Source organism: Pinus tabuliformis, chromosome 1_1 (genome assembly GCF_031772625.1).
Source record: "Pinus tabuliformis cultivar Carrire ecotype Pingquan chromosome 1_1, CPIR1, whole genome shotgun sequence".
In the NCBI taxonomy this organism is placed as follows: domain Eukaryota; kingdom Viridiplantae; phylum Streptophyta; class Pinopsida; order Pinales; family Pinaceae; genus Pinus; species Pinus tabuliformis.
Genome location: NC_142297.1, coordinates 51,129,531 through 51,154,798, shown reverse-complemented (window position 1 = coordinate 51,154,798; position 25,268 = coordinate 51,129,531). Strand labels below are relative to the sequence as shown.

At 37.5% G+C, this 25,268-nt stretch overlaps 1 protein-coding gene across 3 annotated transcripts in view; it reads left to right on the top strand.

The window, feature by feature from the left end:
* Positions 1-25,268, top strand: part of QC (glutaminyl cyclase) — a 414,279-nt gene that overhangs the window by 276,384 nt on the left and 112,627 nt on the right. For 2 of the 3 annotated variants that reach the window (XM_089391522.1, XM_089391523.1), the window contains exons 8-10: positions 11,921-11,991; positions 12,228-12,255; positions 15,366-15,420. In XM_089391522.1, the coding sequence (XP_089247648.1) occupies positions 11,921-11,991; positions 12,228-12,255; positions 15,366-15,420 (154 nt within the window). The remainder of the gene's footprint in view (positions 1-11,920; positions 11,992-12,227; positions 12,256-15,365; positions 15,421-25,268) is intronic. The other variant, XM_089391524.1, reaches the window with a different exon arrangement.

Genomic DNA, 25,268 nt, shown 5'->3' with positions numbered 1-25,268 from the left:
TTGCTGAACTATTAAAGAATAATAAGAAGATTTGTTTAAAGGTTTTCCCCACATTGGGGTTTGTCCCTGGCATCCGCCATATCTTGTGTCCTCTTGTCTTGACTTGTCTTATGCATATGATTTTATGTTCTATCTGCATTTATTGTCAATGTTTATAAGTTAATGTGATTGCTATTGGATATAATTGGAATTTGTCATTGGGCTGCTAAATGAACATTGAAATAAATTGTCTTAAGCTTAGAACATACCATTGCTATAACATGGTATCGGAGTTGAGGTGAAGACAAAACCCAAGCAAGAGTGAAGCAAATCAATCATTAAAGGAAGATGTTGGACAAGGACTTGGAACTAGTCCCAATGACGACTACATCTTTCTTCAAAATTGAGGACAAGCTCAAGGACAAATCCGACTATCATGCATGGAAGATGATTTTGGATTTGAATTTGGAAGAAAATGATGTCATGGACTATGTCAAAGGAAGAATAACTGAGCCTCCTTCAAGTGCATCCGCTGCTGTTCAAACCAAGTACAAGAAAGGTGAGACAAAAGCTAAGAAGATTATTGTTGATTCTATTCATAAGCCTTTGGTTGCATATATTTCTGATTTGGAAACATCTAAGGAGATGTATGACAGACCGGTTGGGATATTTAAAGTGAACAATGCAAATCAAATTCTCTTTCTCAAGAACAAGTTGAAAGACATCAAGATGGATAGAGGAGAATCCATCCAATCCTACTTCATGAGGATCACCGAGATCAAGAATGATCTTCTATCTATTGGAGAAGTCACTGGTGAGTGGGAACTCTCTCTTATTGCACTTGGGGGCCTTACAAGAGATTGGGATGTGTTCAACACTACCATTCTTAACAATGACATGATTCTGAGATATGAAGAACTATTGGCCAGATGCACTCAAGAAGAAATAAGGATGATGGAATGAGACAAGCCCTCAAATGGAAACAATCCTATTGCCTTCTTCGCTCATTCTAGAAGAAGGAACAATGTTGGTCCAAGGAATCAAGGACAAGGGTTCAAGTCGGGCTTTAAAGAAGGAAGAAAAGGAAGGTGATTCAATTGTAACATGTTTGGCCACTTCACTAGAGAATGTCCTCACAAAAGGTTACTCCAAGAGATGATGACAATAATAACAACAACTTCAAGGGCAATGGAAATCGAAGGAACAACAGGTCAATAACAAAGGGAAAAGGAATGCTCCTGCTGCTCGACATGAGTAGGCCAGTATAGGTCGGCTCACTATCCAGAATAATATCCTTAACTTAAAAAATTCATCTCCCAAACTATTTGGAGTTTCGGGCCAAGTAAGAGCTCATTGGAAAGGAAAAATTATGCTCTAAAAGATGGTCTAGGTATCATATGGAGAGGTCACGTTTAAGGTAGTGAAAAACATTTTTTAATGTTACTGGTCATCAATTAGTGCAAAATTGGAGGTAGGACAAAATGGCTTCATGAAGAGTAAGGCTTCGTGGTGACATTTACTAGGAGAGCTCAACAATATATATTTCATCAATGACAATTATTGACCAACAATCTCCCCCTTTGTCATTGATGGAAATATTTCTCCATTCTCTCCCCCTTTGACATCAATGGAAAATGGGGTGCCCAAGTACTCCCCCTATCAAACTGTTTTCTTTGTCATGCTGCTCCCCCTGACAAAGAGCAATAAACCCCATCTTTTGTCGAAGGTGTTCAAATGCTTCTCGTAGAAGAGGTTTTGTAAAGATATTTGCGATTTTCTCTTTTGTATTGATGTATTCCAACTTGATGCTTTGTTCAACAACCTGTTCATGGAGAAAGTGATATTTGATTGGAATTTGTTTGGTCTTTGAGTGCATTATTGGATTATTTGAGAGACTGATGGCACTAGTGTTGTCACAATAGATGGTGATTGGCTGTTTAGTTTCTATGTTGACATCCTTCAAAGCTTCCTTCATCCACTGCTTGCATAATGTCGGGTATTGTAGCAGTTAAATATAGGAGAGCTCCAATTATTGACCTGTAAAGTGTTACATCTACCGAGGGGGGTTCATCATCTTTGCTCAATTTGCAGTCTGTGGTCATCGGTGTGCTCATAGGTGCACATTCTTCCATCCCATATCTTTTAAGCATGTCTTTAAGATATTTTGCTTGAGATATGAACATGCTTGCTGTGGTTTGAGATACTTGTAGTCCAAGGAAGTAAGATAACTCACCAATCATCGACATTTCGAACTCTTTTGACATATTTTGAGCAAACTCATGGCTCATCTCATCATCATTGCTAGCAAAAATCAGATCATCAACATATACAAGAGTGACTAGTAATTTATCCTTGTCCATCTTCATGTAGAGATTACTTCCTGCCACCCCCTTTTTGAAGCCTTGTTGTTGTATATAGTGATCTAATCTTGCGTACCAAGCTCTAGGAGCTTGTTTCAACCCATATAATGCCTTTTTCAACTTACATACAAAGTATTTTCCTTCTGCTAGATCAAACCCTTTTGGTTGCTCCATGTAGACTTCTTCCTTGAGTTCCCCATTCAGAAATGCTGATTTTACGTCCATTTGATAGACTTTGAATCCTTTTGAGCAAGCAAATGCCAAAAACATCCTTATAGCTTCCATATGAGCTACTGGTGCAAAGGTTTCTTCAAAGTCAATTCCTTCAATTTGTGAATAACCTTTACAGACAAGCCTTGCCTTATTTCTGATGATTTGTCCATCTTCATTGATTTTGCTTTTGGACACCCACTTGGTTCCAATTATATTTTTATCTTTTGGACGAGGTACCAACTCCCATGTCTCATTCTTCTCGATTTGAGACATTTCTTCTTCCATGGCTTCCACCCAATGAGGATCCTTACTTGCTTGAGTAAAAGTTTATGGTTCTATCATAGATAAGAGAGAAACATCATCTTTCCTTGGTGTACTTGTCATCCTTCTTCGGGTTTGTATTCCCTCATCTACATTGCCAATAATCTGCTTTTTCAGATGATGTTTTTGGAGGAATTTCACTTTTGAAGGAGTTTGAGATGGTTCTTTTTTATTTTCTTGATCTTTTTCCTCTTTTGCTGACTCTTCTTCTTCAAATTCTTCAAGGATAGAATCTTCTTCATGGACTTCAATTTCTTTTTCTAGAAGAGCTTCGTCAATTTTTACATCAATGCTTTCTACTACTTTTCATAGTCGATTATTGTAGCATTTGTAAGCTTGCTTCTTGTAGAATATCCAAGGAGTATTCCTTCATCGACCCGAGAATCAAATTTTCCTGGTGAGTCATCATTGATCTTCATAAAACATTTGCTTCCAAAGATTCTAAAGTACTTTACTGAAGCAGGTCTCCCTTTCCATAGTTTGTATGGTGTCTTGTCGTTATTTGGTCTTAGTTGAGTTCGATTCAAGGTATAAACTACTGTCCCGACTGCTTCTTTCCAAAACTTGGGCTACAAATCAACTGCTAGTAGAATTGTTCTTGCCATCTCTTGTACAATTTGGTTTCTTCTTTCTACTACACCATTTTGTTTGGGAGTTCTAGCAATAGAGAGCTCTCTCTTGATTCCATGTACTTTACAAAATTCATCAAATTCTTTTGAAGTAAATTCTCCTCCTCTATCTGTTCTAAGGCATTTAATCTTTGATTCTTTCTCATTTTCTACTAGAGCTTTAAAATTTTTGAAACATTCAAAAGCTTCGGATTTGAATTTTATAAAGTATACCCACATCATTCTAGTATAGTCATCAACAAATAAAGCAAAATACCTTTCACCTTGTAGAGCTGCAGTTCTGGTTGGTCCACATAAATATGCATGTATGATCTCCAAAGGTTTTGATGTAGAGAACTCCTTAGTCTTGAAACTGATTCTTGTTTGTTTTCCATGTTGACATGGTCCACAGACAACTTGATCCGGCTTGATAATTTTTGGAATGTCCCTTACTGCATTTGTTTTGCTAATATTGATCAAGTTATCAAAGCTTATATGTCCCAATCGTTTGTGCCATAGCCAACTTTCATTTGCTCGACTTACATAACATTTATCTTCTTGAATTTTGTTCAAAATGTATACATTATCTGGTGTTCTTATTCCTTTAGCTATAAGTTCACCTGAGGAGGAGCTCCTTATCTCACAATCTTTCGTACTAAAGACAACCTTGTGTCCTTGATCACAAAGTTGGCTCACACTCAAAATATTGTGTTTGAGTCCTTCCACCAACAATGCATTTTGGGCTTTTCCTTTACCATTGATGAGAGCAATAGTTCCTTTTCCAACTATCTTGGCTGATCCACTTCCAAAAGACACATTTCCATCTTTCTTGATTAAGGAGGTAAATTTCTTTCGGTCACCTGACATGTGTCTTGAACATCCACTGTCTACGAACCATTGATTTTCATCACTATGAGCACATAGGGCTAGGCCACATTTATCAATAGCGGGTTCATCCTTTTGTAGATCTTCCTTTTTGAATGGACAATTTTGTTCATCATGACCATAATCATTACATAATGAGCAACTTGGATCATACTTAGCCAAAGGATCAAAAGAGTTGTAAGTCTTGATTTGTCCTTGTTCTTTGAGGCCAAGTGGCTTGCTTTGTTGATTCTTATTTCTTGAAGCATTGTCTTTACGAGCCTTGCAATGCTTGGCTTGATGACCAAAGTTTTTACAATAAAAACAATAACCAAGAAAGATTGTTTGGTACCTGTTAGAATAGCCTTGACTTGAGGTAGTATTCTTCCTTGGAGTTGTCCTTCCTTCATTCCTTGGATTGATAAAGGTGAACTTTTGTTCTTGGTGAGATGACTTCTCTTCTTTTGGATGACTGGAAAGAATGTCAGCATAGCTTCTTTGGATTTCCTTATTCACATTCTCCTTTGTACTTGATGATTCTCCTTTGAAGCCAATCCCAGATTTGTCATATTGAAGTCTTTGAGCATTAAGGATGTTATCAAGTGTTTGAGAGCTTTGCCAACTCCTTTTAACTTGATCCAATTCTTTTCTTAGCGAAACAATTTCAGTTTCACGTTTTTCGCAAATCTCTTCTTTCTCTTTTAGTTTATTGTTCAAGAAATCTTCCCTCCTTTTTGCTTCCTCCTTTTCTACTTTGAGAGAAACAATCTTCTTTCGTAATTTCTCATTTTCTTCAATGGCACTCATTAGTAACTCATCCACATTTCCTTCGCCTTCTTGTTCGGAGTCATCATCATTTGTAAATGCCATGAATAATACTTCTCTGCTTCCAGCATAGTCATTTTCCTCATCTGACTCATCATCATTTCTTTTGTGAAAAGTGATATTTTTAGTTGATTTCTTCTTGGTGATCACAAATTCATCTTCATCAGAATCGTCTTGTTTGGAGAAGAAGTTCTTCTTGTTAAAACCTTTCTTTTTGAACATCCCCTTTTTATATTCCTCCTCATCATCACTATCATATTTATGAGGACATTTTGCAGCATAGTGACCTATCCTTCCACATTTAAAACAAATGAGAGGATACTTACCTTTTAGCTTGGATCCTTTTCTTAGCTTTCGTACAAACTGTGCAAGTTCAGATTCAGTATCGGAGTCATCACTGCTGGTATTCCAATTCTTCCCCTTCTTTTTTGATTTTGAAGCTTTGAATGCTGCTTCCTTGGAATTTGGGATCCCTTTTCTCATTTCATAAGCAATGATAATTCCATGAAGTTCATCCATTTTTAAAGTATCCAAATCCTTCATTTCTTCTATGGCACTTACCTTGGAGTCAAATCTATCTGGAAGAGATCTCAAGACCTTTTGAACAATTGTGCTTTCTTCAATATTTTCTTCTAAGCTTTTAAGTGAGTTGACGACTTCAGCTACTCGGAGAAAGAATGATGCAATGTCTTCTTCATCATCCATTTTAAGACTCTCAAATTGCCTTCTATGAGTTTGGAGCTTTGCCTTCTTAACTTTGGAGTCCTCGTCATATAAAGCAATGAGTTTGTCCCACATTTGTTTTGCAGAATCATAGCCCATGACTTTTGTGAATTCAGAGTCAGTAATTCCACTAGTTATGGAATTTAAAGCTTTGGAATTTGCAATGTAAGCTTTCCTTCCATCTTGATCAGTCAGAAGAGTGGGAGGAGTTTTGTACTCATCCAAAACAGATTGCCATACTTCAGGTCCAAGAGACATTAAATAGTAGGACATCCTCTTCTTCCAAAAACCAAAGTTTGTACCATCAAACAAGGGAATCTTTCCTGTCATTTCCTGATTCTTCATTGTGACTGTGAATCCTTCTTCCATCTATTAGGCTGATAATGAAGAAGCTGGCTCTGAAACCAATTGTTGGAAATACTGAGAGGGGGGTGAATCAATATTTCTTTTCAATTGTTCTTTTTACCAGTTAGATTCTTCACAATTATAATCAGAAATGAAATAAATAATAACTTTATTAAGAGAGGACTTTAATCCTCTTTTCAAATAATTGAGTACAATAATAGTTGAGGGCACCAACCCTTCAAAGTTCTAGGCACTAATCTATATCCAAGCACCAACTTGGACCTTTTAATGAGGCTTCGACCTTTAGGGCTTCAACCCTATTCTTCTCAAGGCTCCAACCTTGTGTTTAGGAGCTCCAACCCTTAGGACACCAATCCTATTTACTTCTTTTAATAGAGAAGGAGAGTAGTACTTACTTGGATGTCCTTGACATATATCTTCACTGTTCAAACTCCAAAATTGCTTGTGAGCTTTCATTGTTTCATCACTTGCTTCACTATGCTGTCACTGTCCCATTGTTCAAATAACACTTTTGTTGCTGATAATTATTGCACCTCCATGCCACAGTCCAATATCTAAATTTATTGTAGTAGCAATCCGAAAACACAGTTCTTTGCAGTGAGGAGTCCGATGTCAAAATGTGCGGTGTAGTTAAAAAACAAGCATCACCAAGATCATTGTTTTATGCAGTCACAGAGTCGAGTTCTTTTCACCACAGAGATAAGCCGAGAAACACAGTACGAGGTCCGAATGTATCTTGCTGTCACAGGTCCGAGTGTATTTTGATGTCACAGGTCCGAATGTGGCTTGCTATCTCAGGTCCGAATGTGGTTGTCACAGATTCGAATAGCTTGCTGTTACAGGCTTGCATAGCTTGCTATCATGGGTCCGACTATTTTGATGTCACAGGTTCGAATGTAGCTTGTTGTCTCAGGTCCGAATGTGTAGAGACAGACCTTGGATGTAGAGTGGAGGTATAGTGACACAAACCAGAGATATAGAGCCATAGACCTGAGGAGAAATCTCTGCCTTTTCACTGTAATAATCTTGAGATCCAAGAAACAGTCCACCAATCAAGCTAAACACCAATCCGAGCTAGACAGTGATATAAATATTACTTCCTGGTTTTTTATTCTCCTTCCTGAAGATTCACGAGATGTGAACCTGTAGCTCGTTGTCTTCCAAGTTGTGATCGAACTGTTGAGTAAAGAATGAATACGTATGCCTATTTTATAGTGTTCATATCTCTCCAAATAGGCCGACATGAGTAGGCCAATATAGGTCAGCTCATTGTCTAGAATAATATCCTTAACATAAAAAATTCATCTCTCTCAAACTATTTGGAGTTTCGGGCCAAGTAAGAGCTCATTGGAAAGGAAAAATTATGCTCTAAAAGATGGCATAGTTATCATATGGAGAGGTTTCCTTTAAGGTAGTGAAAAACATTTTTTAATGTTACTGGTCATCAATTAGTGCAGCATTGGAGGTAGGGCAGAATGGCTTCATGAAGAGTAAGGCCATGAAATGTAAGGCTTCGTGGTGACATTTACTAGGAGAGCTCAACAATATATATTTCATCAATGACAATTATTGACCAACATTTTGGGGGTCCTGTTTCACATTATGGCACCTATGGACTTCATTAGTCCTCATCTAAGGCCCAAGGACATGCATTATTGATCATTTGACCTCTTGATAGGCTTATTCATTTGATTTTGAGTTAGTTTGGTGGGGTTGTCACGAAAAGTTAGTTATCTTGTACATAATTTTATTTTAGGGGCTCAATTAGGCCTCATTAGGCAAATTGAATTCATTTGGACATGTATAAATACAAGTGATGTGATTTTTTTAGCATCATCACTTGGTTTGGACTTGTATCTCTTAAGAGATTTTCGCTATCCTTCTTGGTGGACAAAATTTTGGAGCATCGAATGAATTTTGATGTTTGGATTATTTTCTTGTCTTTGAGCTTCTTGATTTGCAAACCTTTGATGGTTGGATATATTCTTATACATGTAAGTGCAATTTAAATGCTATTCTTTCTTTCTATTTTGTCACATATATTGTTGCTGGGATTTCATTATACTAGGGCTAATTTACTACTTCCATTTATTTGGAGTTATGGAAATTTTGTTTCTAGATAGTGATGCTTCATGTATGTGCCATGTATAATGAATGAATGTTCCTTAGAATATTTAGTTGCAGAAATTCATCTTGACAAGCCATTTATTTGCAAAACGAAGTGTAAAGTCTTTGAAGTTGCTTTTCTTATACCCTAATGCTAAGCAAAGTTGTCTTTAGGGCCTCCTTGACTTAGAAAATCAAATCCGATTTCATAACCATTCTTGACTCCATAGGTGATCACCCTAAAAACCCAAACCTTTCCTTCTCTCTTTTCTGTGTCTAGCCCATTAGGCCTCCTAGGGTATCATTTTTTCAGCAAACTACCCACAAGAAAATTGTGATCTCTTGGCCTCTACTGCGCTGCGGAGTCTCCTAGGTGTCCTCCAAATTTGAGGTTATTCTGACTGGTGGATCCCGAGATATCCGAAGCCCTAGCCTTGAGACCAAATTTTCCCTTAGGTTTCCCTAAGCTAGCTACCTCACAGGGATCATTGCATTATTTTTCATTGAAAATTTTCTCTTTGATCCCCTTCTTCTCCCTGATTAGGTCAGGCCCATCATTGGTTGTTAAACCTTATCCCCTTGCCCTAACTTGGGGTCCACTTGGTCCTGTGTGGTCCTATTTCCTATCAAAGTTGATTCTTCAAAAACCATTTGGGAAACCAAGTTCCACAAGGATTTTAGGGATTAGGAAGCTCCTTTGCAAGTCATATTCCTTAAACCTAGCCCTCAAATCCTCATCAACCCCTCCTAGAGAACTCCACACCTTGCTTAAAAAGCGAGCAAGCCCTAATTTTGAGTTTCTCTTGGGAAATGGCTATTGGAATCATCTTATATCCATTTCATTGATCTACCTTTTGTACGTGATTTTCTATATGTACCGGGTCTCCTAGCATCGATGAATGTCTTTAAAGAGTAGGGAGCTTTAGTTGTGGTGACAGTGGGCTATAGCTCCATTGTTGCTCTTAACCTAGCAAGTGCCCCTCTAACACCCCAGCTAGTTTGAGTGGTAACCTTTTAACGTTGCTGCCCGGGAGGAAGCAGGTCTACCTCCCTAGTGAATCATTGAGGAACTAATTCATTGACGACAGTTGTAATATTCCTTTGGCGACTCCACAACGTCTTATTTTAGATGGAAGACCCCGAGATCGTGACCTACCATCGAAGAAGAGATGAAGAAGCCCACACCCCATTCTTTAATAAGAGGATTAATAGATTAAAACAAAAACACAAGTTCTTTTTTCCTCTCAACCTCTCTAGTATGATTGGGGCTCTTTTTAGTTTTGTACCCGAAGATCCTGATAGGCCCATGTGCAGTGGGGAGGAAGATCCCCAAGAGCATCTCCTAAAATTTGAATATCAAACATGTGGTGAATATTACAATGAGTTTAACCGCATGATTGCATTTGCCATGACCTTGATAGGAAAATTCTACCGCAGATATCACATCATTATACAAAAATAAATATATGCACAAGAATCAATCACATCAACACAATTATTTTTGGACAATTGTCCCCAGAAAAACCCAATGCGGGAAAACCAGTGCAACAGAGGAGGGTTTTATTAATCTTCAACAACAATCACTTTTATGGAAAAATTTACATAGACACCGGGAGAAAACACCTGAGACTTTTCCTCTGAGACTTTCTAACACCCTGGAGAGCTTCCTTTCTCTATTACGTCAGCCCTGCGTCACTCTGTGTGGCTCTGCGCAACTCTGGTCCCTCTCTGTGTCATCCTGCATCTCTTTGATCTGCGTCTCCCTTTGCGCTATATCTTAGAGTCCCTGTGTCACTTCTTCTGAGCTCCCTGACTGCTGCTAATCCCCCCTCTTCCTCCACCCTGTTACTCTCCCTCTAAAATCGATCTCCTTCTCTTTGAGAATCGATTTTCCTTGAGGTACTGAGTATCTGCAAGTGTGTCTCCACATGACCCTCAAGTCTTCTCTTATACTTTTCCTGTTGATGAATCAACGGTCGAGATTAAGTCTCTAATTAGTGGCTAAGATTAAAACAGACTTGATCCTCGTCTCTTAGAAGCTTCCCATCCTTATCTTTATTAATACCCATTAATATTTTTATTTTCCTAAGTTTAGACTAAAGAACCCATTAAAAATATTAATTATTTTAATAACTCCTCATTCGGATGGAATTTCTCAAAACGATTTCTGGGTCTTGGAGATCTCATGTGCCTTAGCCTCTCCACCAATTTTCATGGCTAGAGCATATCCGATGCTACCACAAATCAACACTAAGCCCATGAATGACCTCTTGAAAAGGGACACCCCGTACTCATGGAACCGAGCAACAAATAGAGCCTTTGAAGAAATCAAGGAAAGGATTACCTCCGCCCCCATCCTCTTTACTATTTAGCCCTGACTACGCCAAAGATTTTATCATCTATTCCTTTGCCTCTAAAGATACTATTGTTGGCCTCCTCTTGCAAAAGGACAATGAAGGAAGGGAAAAGCCCATAGCCTTCATGAGAAATTCACTTTGTGATGTGGAGACAAGATACACTATCACTGAAAAACAAGCCTATGCCCTCATCAAATCTCTCAAATATTTTAGAGCTTATATGGGGTATAACAAAACATATGCATGTCCCTAACCCTACCGTGAGAGATGTGCTAACACAAACTGGTTCTCTTGGGTCTAGGCGAAAGTGGGTATCCAAAATCCAGGAATATGACCTCGACATCCGTCCCAAAAAGGTCATCAAGGGACAAGGCTTGGCTGAGATGCTAACCGAAGGAAACAACAAAGTCATTGGGGAAGGAGAAGAAGAGCAGTTATGTGCCACATCTATTAAACTTGAAAATGATGACTGGTACACAGATATTGTTTATTACTTGCACAACTTGTCTGCCCCTTCTCACCTTGTTGATCACAAGAAAAGGGCCTTGATATTGAAAGCATCTAAGTTCTGTTTGACCCAAGGGCCAAGATGGCCTTGGATGGATGAGTCCTGATGGGTTAATCCTCCGATGCGTTAGTAAGGAAGAGTCCGAGAAGTTAATGAAGGAATTCCATGCCGGATTTTGTGACCAGGAATTTAAAGCTGAGAAGAGTGTAACATATGGGTTTGTGTGCTTTTATAGATGAAGAAATCTAGGTTCAATTTTTGAGAATTATTATTCACTACACAAGGATTGAGAGGATTTTTTCAACACAAAGTTACAGCTTACACTCAGGCAAAGGTCTCAGGAAAAAATCTCTAATTATAAAGATTCTATAATAAAAGAGAGTTGGTTAAGGCTAAATAGACGGTTATCAATTGTAATGACTCATTTAAACATAAACAGAGTAACATTGGTGTCCTGTATTTCAGTAAGATTATCATTAACTCCATTCACACAATTTTCTATGATGTGTTGTCTTTGAAGGCATGCTTAACGGTAAAATTGATGTACTTCAGTTTCAAGGTATTTTTGTTCTCTGTCAACTACAACTTAAACAGGAAAGGAAAATCCCAAAATAAGCAATTAGGTTTTCAAGTCTCGGCTTGAAGATACATTTTGCTAATTTTTGAAACATTTTCTACTAATTGATGCAGTCTGATTGCATTGCAAGAATTTCACCAAAAGACGGGAAAGTGCTTGGATGGATCATTCTTCACAAACTGAGGTAATTGCTTGTATCAGAATCCTTTGTGCGATACAGAGCACATACTCTGAAATATACTAAAATAATGTCTGTTTCAATTAATATTGAATGTGGTGACTAGAGACTTTCAGTGCTTCCGTGGAATGAAAGATACAAGTGCTCAGATTCATGGAAAATTTAATTTACATTTTACCTTTTGCATTTAATGTTGGTGAACTAAGATGATGGAATTTTGCTCCTTTATTTTTGATTTGCAGGAAAAGTCTACTTTCGTCAGGCTACAAGGTAGGATATGATAGATAGTTCTTTATGTTCTTTTCTATAAAGTATGTTCATTTAGTCAAGTGACTTACCTTTGTTTTAAAAGAGTTTATAGTTTCCTCTTATTCTTAAATTTAAAAAAATTGGGGACACTTAAATTTTACTTTTCATGTTGGGTTTCTAAGCAAATCTTCTCTTTTTGTTGCATATTTATTTGGGAACTCGAGTTCTGATATCATATTCCATGTTAAAGTGTAGGAATATAATAGCTAGTCCTTTTTGTTAGTTTATAGACAGATAAATGTTTAGTTAGTCAATCGGCTTAGCTTCACTTTTAGAAGAGATTATAGTTTTCCTCTTATTCAAAGTTTAAAAATCTGGGGACATTTAAAATTTTTCTTTTCATACTGGTGTTTTGTAAGAAAATATTCCCCTGTTATTTAATATTTGTACGGGAACTTAAAGTTCTGATATCATATTCCATATAAAAGTGAACTGGTACATTAAAACCATTTTGATGTTGCATTTTGCACTCTACTGTTTAATTTTTATTTTTGTTAGACCAGATGCTTCCAATTATCATGATGGAAATATGAACTTCCCCTATGTGGGGGTATTACAATGGGATTTAGCTGGCTGAGATGCCACTAGTGCAGGGTATTTATTCCATCAAAGCTGCCCAAGACTTGCGTCTATCCTATGTTGCATCAAACAACATGCTTGCATGGGCTAGACAGCCCACGAGGAGTGTGTTGTGCATTCAAGGAAACAACTTCTAGAGACATGCTCATGCGTGTAGGAGCCAAACTAATTTAAAGAGCCATTACTGAAACTATAAAGATTGACTGAAACTGTAAAGATTGTAAAGGAGTTTTAAAGAGCCATCTATCCTGAACAGAGTATGAAACCTTATGAACCTGTTCTAAATTTATACAAAACTTCGTATATCTAATTGATTGATTCGATGAGAAGTACTTACCTAGTCTGCTGCGGATGAAGATGCTTCAGAACTTCTCCAGTTCGCTCCCGTTACCAAAAGACCGAAACCACCCAGCCAAACCGAGTACAACCTAGATACTCAGTCCAGTATGCTTCTCAATTGATGCAAACTGTTCCCCCGTGCCCAGAAACTTCAGAACAAGCAAGGCTCAATTGTTCCTAATGATAAACTCTGTGTACAAATTTTCCTCCTGTTTCTCCTCCCCCCTGTCTTCAGCTTCGGCCTCTCCTTATGTACTGTTCCTTGGCGGTGGTCGCTCTCTCCACCAGCGAGCCCACCGCTTCCTTTCTCAGCGACACCTCTTGAATGTAACGTGAGTCTTATCTTTCTTTTAAAGATATATTGACATGTGTGTTTTTGTTCTGATTAAAGATTTTATTTGTTTAATTAAAATGTCCTAAGTTCATACATAGGAACTTTATTTTGGTTTAATTTATCTTTTTAATAATTATTAATATACTTTATTAAAATTCTGGGATAGATAATTATATAACCTTTTTTAAGAATTCACTTAATTTTTACATCTATTTCTTTTATAACCCTTTTACTTTATACTTTTTAACTTAATATCATTGGTAATTGCTCATTAATCATGATGCATTAAGTAATATGTGTGCTGATGGGTGAATGCGACTTTTCTATTTGAAGGAGTGTCAGGATATTTAATATTTTTAGTTAATTTAGAATATAGTTACTAGTGCAGTGCATGCGATACATGCATATGTAGCTATCATATGCATGCATCGTATGCATGCTAATATTCTTGTGCTCTCTATATTAATGATGGGTCGTTGCAATGCGGGTGTGATGATGCTACTTTGATGAGTTCTCTTGGTCATATCTTCCGATTCAAGCCTGTTCTTCCACTTCTTCTATCAGATGCATGTTGATCTATGCCTCACATCACTCATGAGCTCTTTTAGGTGGACTCTACCATGATATATCAGCTCCAATGCCTTACTCAAATGTTATATGCACTCGCTGATGGTACTTCATGCATGATCTTATTTTAATTTCTGTGCATGTTCTCATATGTGCGTAGCTAAGTTACCTGTCATGTCCTTACCTCTCCCTCGTGTCATGTAATTAATGTGTCAGACATGAGACATCCGTGACATGTGTCTGACATGAGTTTGACTCATGTCAAAGACGAGCCTTACTTGTGTCCTGAAATTTGGATATGTGTCTGGTGAAAAAGCGGCTCACGACTTCTTAAGATTGGTTTTTCGCTAATTCTCATGCAATTTAGTCACAGGTTTGAAACTCTCAGAGCTTTTGAAGTGTAGCTAAGGGCGATTAAGTAGCATTAGAAGGGATTTCAAGTCTTGGGGAGTGGATTTGTCCAGGCTCTACTAATGCTATGCAATTAATGTTAATGTTAAATTCTTGAAGTAAAAGTGGCATTCTCTATGTTTGTCTCTATATCTTTAATGAAATTCTCGATCTTTATGTCTCTATCTCTATCTTAGCATTCTCTATCTTTATCTTGACATTCTCTATCTTTATCATTTTCATCCTTCTACTTCAATTTTTAACATTACCATTAATTGTTTTAGGATGTTTAAGAGTGGTTCCAACCTTATTGGATGTCTTCCCAATGCTGCAAAAACATCAACATATTTGTGTAATAAAATAATTTTCTGGGTAAAATAAATCAGACCTGGTATTTAAATTTTAAATTAGCAGTTATTACAAACATTTTGAGATAACCTTAGAGCAGAAATAATAAGGTTGAGATCCATATTGGTTGGGAATGAATGCAATAAAGGCAAAGTTAAGCCAATTGTAGAGAGGATAAGACACACCTACAGTATAAATTAAACTTAAGAACAACATTCATTTAGACAAGAGTAACTTCGCTCTATGCCAAGCTAAATTTCCCTAGGGCACTTCTCAGGAGATTCACAATCACTAATCCATTCCAATGAAACCTTTAATAATGCTTATCCTAATTCAATTCTGTTGCAGTATTCATGTTCATCTAGCACACCATTTAAAATAATAGCCCTGGAATGAATGAATTCTGTTTGGATCAAGCATTATTGAACAGCTTGTAGGTATTTTAAGTACAAAGAAGTAGCTCTACTTGTGCACATTGTCTTATATTTGTACTTTGAAATATTATGATATGCAGAAAATAGATGTCCTGAATGGAATTGCATGGGATGCAGAAAAGGGCCGCTTATTTGGTAAGTGTGTGCAGCTTAAAGAATTTAATTAGTTTTCTACACTTTTATGCTATTTTGTGATTGAAACATGTATTAGACAAGTACGTTTTTATCCAAAGCAAAGGATGGATTATTGCATCTCAAATTATGGTGCCAATGAGCTTTTATGCCTTGACATATAATCCAAAACGAGATTAATATCATTGTTAAATGTTTTTGAAGGTTTTCAATGAGGTTCTTTCTTCGTTTTACTCGAAGAACTTATTCATTATCTTAGGCGGTCTTATTTCATATACACTACTATGCAATAGGCTCTAACTATCGCATGCTTAATTCGGTGTTTTCTAGCATATATATCCATTACCCTTCATTTTCCCTTTTTTGTATTTATGTTAGATGGGATCAGTGAAACTTTAGCATGAAATACAGTATGATACCTCCACAACTAGCACTTAATGATAAAAGACCTAATCCACTGAGTGCAACCTGAGAGGGAACTACCAGAATGGTTACCACTATCACCTAACAACTTTATCCTCTCACTTTAGGTTGACTCTTCTCCCATTAAAAGGGGCTATCTCTAGGGATTTGGAGTTCTAAAGCTATAATAGTGAAGCTCAAAGGTGATGTGAAGAGATAGCTATAGTAAAACAATGTTTTTCGCAATATAAACAATAAAAGAATGATGGAAATATCAAGAGATTAGTTCCTATACAGACAAGGGAAAATGAAGTCAAGAAGCCAATCCAAGAAGAAAGGTTGAATATGTTAATTTTCAGGGCTAGATTGTTCTCTGCTGTAGGTAATTGCACTTTTAAACTTTTTCAATATTTTCACATTACATTCACCCCATAACTTTATATCATCATTAGCAATTATGTAGAGAGAACAATAAACATCAACAATGCAGTGAAACAATAAATGAACAATAGAAAAAAACATGCACCATAGAGACACTAGGATTTAGGTCAGAGACCAGGGCAAAACCCCACAAGGGGAAAACCCAACCAGATTCTTCTTCTATTAGATATTCATCAAAGTTCAGCTGAGATACAAAGTACAATAATTATGAGACATCATAATTAATCACATTAGGCCACCTAGGTGTTGAAGAATCTAGGGCATATGTAGTTAATGAGATTCTTCTTGACTTGATAACTATTTGTGAGGCATTTTTAATCTTTTTATTAGCATAATCTTCTCTTTGACATTATTAGAGTGTGAGTTTCTTATTTCATCAAATAGCTACCAAAACAAAGAGACAAGAACACAAGATGTTGGCATTCTGCCAGGGCCAAAACCTCTCCCTCTTGGAGAAGAAAACCCGCACGAAATTCTTCTTATAGAGATTCCAATTGACGACCATGACCCTTGGCTGACTGACCCACTCCAAGACCAAGGCACCAATTCTCTTCTTTGTATCGCTGAGATCATCATCATCACTGCATCATGAAGACATTCATTAATGCTGCAACAACACTGTGCTTCCACTGAGAGACTCGTCATAACTATGAGCTTCATTGCTGCTTCATCACAGAGATCACAGAGATCCTCTTTACCATGTATATTTCGAGACAGTGAGACAGTGATCATCAAAATCGTGACTGTGTTTATGATATATGAAGGCCGAGACAGAGTTTTTACATAGATCCTTCATGCCGAGAGTGTAGTCACTTGTGACTATATTGTCATAGGGCTGAGACTTGTATCATTTCTTTCCTTCGAGGAGTGTTAGCAATACACCGAAACATATACTCAGGAGGTGACTGAGATTTCCTGCGAGGTAACGAGATAGTATCATGAGTCCTGACTGTAGTCATCTGGGAGTATACTTCTTCAAATCATGCGAGATTGCAGACCCGGTTTTCATCCGAACTTCGTCAGAGAATTGCGAGATTGTGATCTGTGTTTTTGCGGTGACTTCAGTTGCCTATTTATAGGTGTTGTGCCTTCATAATAAGCCGGCATTACCGAATGAACTGACATGACTTTAAATTCATTTTTGCTGGCCGACATGGCTATGTTTTTCATCATTTTGCTTGCTTGTGTTCAAGAGGATTGTGCTGGTCTTGGAGGGTTGTCCTTAGCAATGTGGAAAAGGTCTAAGTCGGGATTAATTCGGCAAGGGTCCAAAAGTTGAAAAACTCGTTAAAGTTGGGAGTTTTTTGAAAAAGTCGGCAAAATTAAAAAAACACAAAATTATTCATTTTTTTCTTAACTTCTAGAGTATCCACAACATCAAATAAATGCATTTCCACATAAACATGTAAAGAAAGCTAATATATAATATGTATATGAAGTCTAGTGCTACATCACATATCAAAATAGTGAATCAACTCTTGAATTTTGAGTCTCAACTCTCAAGAGTCAAAATATCAACAAAAAATATTACAAGTGTATATCATGAGTCATCTAAAAGTCATAAAGTAATTAGTCACTAAGATCCTCTTCCCCTTTTACGGGAATAGGGAATGGCTTTGCCTTTTCCTCTAGAGGAAGAAGGCCCTACCCTTGGGGATACAAATGGACTCAATCGTCCTCTAGAAGCCGATGGAAGAGGTGGCCTCTATCCAATGCTGTTGCTGCCCATCCTAGATGGTGTCCCCTCCTCTAAATGTTTTGGGCACAAGAGAAACTCCAGGGTGGTGGTTTTGAGGCCACTGACATGCATCCTAGTGGGAAGAACTGAGGTCATCTGTCATCCACTCTTCAAGTATGAAGATCTAGTGGAAAGACATGAATGGGCATTTAGAATTTTCCATCCAACACCTCAAATTTACACTTGGCAGCATGCCAGCAGAATTATGAAGGAACAACAGACTAAAGAAGAGATGAGGAACACTTCTGATTCTCACCAGATAACCCAAAAAATATTCCACGATATCAGAATGTCTTCAAGGTGCCTATAGATTCCTAGTGGATGGTAAAGTATTGCCTCATGGGATTCTTGGCGTAACAAACAACAACCTAAAGACTCTGCATTAGGATTGCCATCAATGAATGCTTCCATTCTTTGAAGGATCCCTGCCAACTTCGACAACACATGTGAGCTTCTTGGAGAAAAAGTTGATAGCAAAAGCATGGTCTAGAGACAAATAAGTACCTGAACTACCTACTTCAAGAGATAAGGACCAATTGATGTGGAATATGGAATGAAGGCTCTGCAACAGTTCAAAGCAACCAATCAAGCGACACATTCCTGATTTTTGTTGGAAGAAAATGCTGCCACCTCAGTTAAGCATTCCGATATTTCTTTTAGCTGTTTGATTTGGGATAGCCTTAAACTTTGCTTATGAAAACATATATATAGGATTCGGTTTGATGATTAGTTTGCTAGTTTAAAGATTATAGTGGGCTCTATGGGTATGCCCAGTAGTCCTTTCAGGGACTGGAAAATTTTGTTATTTTATTCTGCTCTGTAATAAGTGAATATCAAATCCTAAAATTGAATCTATGATATGATCAAGCATGGTAAGGCAGAGTTTAGCTAGTATGGACAAGGATTGAGACTGATGTTGTCAAGCAAAGCTTTTTTTGGCTTTATCATCAAACAATGAAACTTTAATTTTGAGGCAGTGAAGCCAGAGTGTGACAATGAACACTGCTGTATGTTAATGTAAAAGGTCTTTAATTTACCAAAACAAATAAGGACAAAATATCCGGAAATCCTCCAACATATCAGGAATGCCCTTGACAAAGTCACAAAATTTCTTTCATGCCTCAACATTCCCTTACCACACTGGTGGATCATGCTAACATCCAAACACCTTAAAATTGTAGAAAAAACACTTTGTCGGTAGAAAACACTTTTGCTGACATTTTGAGGTGGCCTCTGTCCTATCTGCGGCCTGGGAGGGAGGCTAACTTTTTGGGTCGAATCGGGAGTATAACGATTAAATCAGGATTTCTTCCTTTCTGAAAAAGTCACCAAAAAGTCGGGGGATTAAATCGTTTAGTTGAAAAAATCTCATTTTTAGGATTAAATCGCGATTTTTTGCAGACTTTTTCCACACTGTTTCTTAGACATTCGATTGACCCATATATATTACATGAAGGCTCAAGAAGAGCTCCTTACATATGACTTTGACCCTGACTTTTCTAGACCTATGAAATGAGCAAGAAACTCATTCATTTAACTTACAAAAATAATATTTCATTTTCTGGACAAGTACAAAGATCAAAGTTACATTTGTAAATAACGAACTTAGTTACACTTTCTTCAACACTCCCTCTTAACTAGGGAGGTATTTATAATGGTACTTGGTCATTCTCAATCTGAAGAATTTCTCATAAGAAGAATCAGATTGGTAATTCATTTGTATAGCATCATAGTAACCAACATTGTTCATAGCAAGGCCTTGACTAACAACTCTATCTCTCATAAGATCAGAGCACAGTGTTGGCGAGACCAATGACTATGGACACCTTCATCATTGTCTCTCAAGGTACATACGTACCCGGGTGTTCACTGCGTATGACCTTCTAGGACTATTCTTATGTTGGGTTCCCAGCCCTCAAAGAATATCGATCCTCTTGCCTACTCTTATCTTGGATTTCCCTACACATCCTCAAAGAGCATTGGATGCCAGATGATTACCTAATCCTCCATTATTTCTTCTCAGGTGAAGACAAGAATGTTGTGTCTATCCTGTGTCTACATTTTTATTCATGGTCTTCACCTAGACTTACGACTGTTAGTCCTGGTTTAATGCATGACACATAAAATAGGAAAACACAACTGTCACTCCTTTGTAACCAGGGGCGATCTAATCCAAGCTCTCTCTTGATTAGGGATCGGTCAGAGCTCCCTTTTAGCTAGGGACTCTTCCATATATTAGCAACTTCTTCTTTGTGGGTTCTTCAACTGCTTCATCAACTTCTATCCTTGATGTCATGAAAGTTAGTTGAGCTTCTTCCTTGTAGGGCAACATCCATTGATCACTTTCCTCCTTAGTTCTTCATGTCATTCCTTTCTTCATGGAAAGTGGCCTTCTTCATATCTGGAACCTTCGTTATATGACTACTTTCTCATCATGCTTCTTCTATCCATCACATGAATGCTAGTTGTACTTGTATTTACAACTCTTGTTCGAGTAGCCTTACATTATCCATATATTATTCAAGAAATCAAAACATCATATTACATCAAATCATACCTTACGATGTAATATCCCTAACCCGGAATATTCCTTAAACCCCAACAAAGTCTCAACCAGAAAAACGTACAAGTGGTATAGTAGCCGAGAAAATCACAGAGATATAATAACAGTAGTGCAACAACAATAGTGTATATATGAAATATAAACAGATACTCAAGAAATTTAGCGAGAAATACTAAGCCATTTTATTATACTGAGTAGAAAAATGAGTACAGGAGGTGATTAGGAAGATGGCACCTCAACTTGTGCAAGGCAAGTGAAGAAATACACTCAGAATAGCAAAGGAATGGCTTCTCTCTGAACTGCGTCCCAGTTGCTGGAAAATTGCTGTGCTGTTGCTACTGCTGAAAATCAAATGAGGGTTTGGGGTTGTTCCCCTCCTTTGAAAAGTCTGAAACTCTGGAATCAGACTCTACTCAAGAAACCCAGAAAAAGCCAGAAAGATTTTCTGAAATGGCCGACCTCCGAAAACCACCCCCTTGGGGATCTACGCAGTTCCTCAATTCTCTGCGCTGCCATTGAAGAACCCCCTCTGGAATTCTGCCTGAAACTCTACCAAAAATCCTCCAATATGCAAGGGTTGCTCCCCTGCTCAATCACCCAGCATAAATCCTCTTGCAAAACCCCAATCCAAAACTACTGCCAGAAAGAACTGCGTCATCCCTCTCAAGACTGCGCAGTCATCTACAGTGCTCAATCCTCTTGCCAACTACCAACAAAATTGCTGCAAAAATACTGATGGAACTACCTTGCCCGAGCAGGCACTCGAAGTCCCCCGGGGCTAAGGGTGAGATCTCCGAACGGAGACACTTGATGCACTAAACAGTGCTGCAGACTAGCTAAACAACCAACGTGCTCTAAGTTGAACTCTAAGTCGAAATGACTAGCTCACAATGCACATAATCGAATGATCAAAATGAGGGGGCTTCTCTCTCCTTTATAGCCTTTGCCTCTCTCAATCCCGAGGCTCACCTCTTCTAACGCAATTCCTCTTTTGCCATTTGTTTCTTCCCTTCTGCGCAGTCCCTCCAAGTGTCTGCATGAGCTCCATCTCTGCGTCCCCCTTTGGCCCCCTTGGCTTCCATTTAAGTCACAATGTTGTGCTACTAGGAAGTGACTTTTATTCTAAAAGTGAGTTATGTCCCCTTTCTTACTTTTTAATTTATAAATAACTATACAAGGCAAAAATTGAGCAAAATCGAATATTCCAATTAGCCATGGCTAATTATGAATATTATAGTCTCCCCCGGCAAAATGTTGCTTGTCCTCAAGCAACTGAAGTGATGGATGCTGCAAGATTTTCTCACTCTCCCAAGTGGCATCCTCATCCGGCAAATTCTTCCACCTCACCAAGAATTCCTGGACCGTCCTGCTCCGCAGCTGCCTCTCCCTGGTATCAATAATAGCCTCTGGCTGCAACACCAAATGCCCCTCATCATCCATGGGTGGTAGCTCATCTGTCACTGTCACCTGCTGCCCCAATGCCTTCTTCAGGCATGATACATGAAAAATGTTATGAATCTTGCTGCCTTGGGGCAGCTCCAACTCATATGCAACCTGTCCAATCCTGTGTATCACCTTGTATGGCCCATAAAAGCGGGGCTTGAGCTTCTCAGCCCCCTTCTGCTTCAATGATGACTGTCGGTATGGCTGTAATTGTAGGTAGACCATGTCCCCTACCTCAAACTGTCTCTCCACCCGACCCCTGTCGGCATACAACTTTTGCTGGTTCTGTGCTGTAGCCATGTTATCCTTGAGAACTCGGAGGATATCCTGACTCTCTTGGATCCAAATCTTGGCTCTAGGAGCCTTGCAATCACCAAACATCACGTCAGCAAAAGATAAAGGATGATACCTGTTGTCGCACAGATTGTCACGACAATGCTCAAACCGGGGGCTGTCACTCTGATCCCCGATCTCTTCGTTTAAGCTTGTCTCCCGCGGCTAAGGGGGGTAGACCCTGTAGGGAAAAGGATGGCCAACTGTGAACCAGTTGGGTTGGGAGACACGAAAGGAAACCAACACTAAATAGATTTTATTAGATTAACAGACTAGTGCCTTATGAGATAAATGATTAAACGATTACTTGTCAAATGCTGCAGGAATATAGGCTCATTAAAAACCATCAATCAACTCAAACAAAGCTTAACCTTTACCAAATGCGAGATAACCAATAAATGCTCAATGGCTTAATGATACTCCAGCAATTAAAATTTCGAAAGATAAAGTGCTTTAAACAATCACGTAAAATATTAACTAGAGATCACATTCATGTAGTTAATCTTCAGATGAACATTAAATCATAATTAAACATTAATTCTCAAATCAAAATTTTAGCCTCAGCGTAAAAGATGAAACCCTAAAACAAAATTCCAAGCCAAGACCGAAATTGGCAAAAATTTCCCAAAATATTTTTATGTTTTTCAAATGAAAATTAAAGACCAAGTGAAACTTTAAATTTAAAAAAAAAATCTAAATATTAAAATCTAAACTAAAAAAATTCCCTTTTGCCCTTTTTAAAGCTTTATAATTTTTTTTTATGAATTTTTAATTTATATATATATAGTTTAAAACAAAACTTAAAAAATAAAATCTAAACTTAAACTAAAACAAAACATAAAATCTAATCTAATTTTAAACTAAAATAAAAAAAAATAAGGAACTTTTTATATTTTATATATTTTTTTTATGATTTTTTATTTTTATAAATTTTAATTTTATAAAGCTCAAACTGAAACTAAACAAAAATAAGATCTAATTTTAAAAAACTATCCTAAGATCTAAATAAAAAAAAAAACTAACATCTAACAACGTATTTTATAGTTATAACATATGCAAAGGTTTAAAATCGAAAAACTGAAACTAACCTTAACACTAACCACGCTAACTATATAAAAAATAAAAAAAAAAAATCATTTTTTTTTTATGTTAAAAAACACAGCATCATAACAAAAGATACGCTAAGAAAAATAACACAAATGAAATTTGAGTACCTAAAACCCTATCCGCATAGATTTGAAAGATTTTCGATTTTGCTTTGGTTATCACTTGTGCAGGTCGGACAGCATGAGGACACGAGAAAACAGACGACGAAGGCGATTTCGAGACTTGAAAAAAAACGAAGAAAGACAAGACGCGGATCAGAGCGAGGATCAGTGTGAAGGGACGAGGATGGGCAGCAGAATGAACGGTTTGAGCAACGTTTAAAGGTTGCGCAGAAAGATGGAGCAGGACAACACTGCAATGTATGCGTTTTTTGTTTGAAGGGAGTCTCGACCAAGTAGCACGCAGCTTAGGGAGAAAGGGAACAGCGAATTTGGCAGAGGAAAAATGTGTTGAGAGAGATGCGATGGAGCTACAACAGCAAGGATCAACCACGCTTATTTTGCTCTGCTTGCAGGCTCTATTTATATACAGAGGAAAAATGTGTTGAGAGAGATGCGATGGAGCTACAACAGCAAGGATCAACCACGCTTATTTTGCTCTGCTTGCAGGCTCTATTTATATAATATTTTTGCAACTGCAGGTTTGAAAAGTGCGCGGGGATGAATTGAAAAACTGCACGTGGACGGAAGCTTGATGCAGGTGAGAGCGACACATAAGAAAAATTTTGAACAAAATTTCTACAAATAGTGAAACCCCAATGGGCAGATAACTGACCCTCTTCAGTTAGATCGAAAACCTGCACTTGCAATCTGAAATTGATGGAAATAAGCAACCAGAAACTAAAAACATAAATAAAATAGATGAACCAACTAAAATTATTTACAGCTTTGTGACTCTTAAAAAACCAGATTTGTCAGTAACCCTCCATCATATTTTCAAAATTTTAGATTTGCTGTAAAAGAAACTTCAGAAAATCTCTCATGCAATTCAGGAAAATAAACTAAATGATTAACCCAGGATCAAAACTAGTTGGGCTCTGCAAGAAAATGCTTGCGGGAGTTGGCTGGTTCAGCCGAGAATTTCCCCAAACGCCCACTGATCTTCTTCAATAAGGGTTTCTTGCACAGCTCACTTCAACCATCAATAAAGAGAGAAAAAACAATACTAGATCTCAAAAAGCAATGGAGATACCTGCCATTACTTCAGAAAACCTAATACCATTCAAACCCTAGCAAGTGAACAAGATACATGTGCTCAACAATACTCTACAATAAGCTTTACTAATGGTTGAAAATTAAAATATGCAGAAAATAAAATAGCTCACAGGACTTTCGGAGAGTAACACCAGCAAGATTTCAACCCCAAAATCTTTCTTTATTAGCACCAGAAAAGGATTACAAGAGAGCTTCTTCAGCACAAGACTCACAGATCGAATGATCTCAAATGACCCCTAGCACCCTATTTAAAGGAAAAAATTCCCAACAGCTAGTTCGAGTGATCCACGTCAAAATGATCTCGACCGTCAATGAGGATCAAGATATCTCTTAATCTCATCCGTCGAATTTTTAAAAAATTGAAATTCTGCATTTATTTACTCAAAATATTATTATTTTATTATTTTTAGGTTTTTTACTTTATTTTTTATTTATTATTATTATTTATTATTTATTTTTTTATTTATTTTTAATTTTTTTAATTTTTAATTTATTTTTAAATGGATCCTCGAACTTAGCTTTTGGAAAAATCACCTAGGACCTAGGACTTAGGACTTATGAGGGGATTAAAACCTAAGTTGCACGAAACGGGGAAACGGGGAAGCGACAC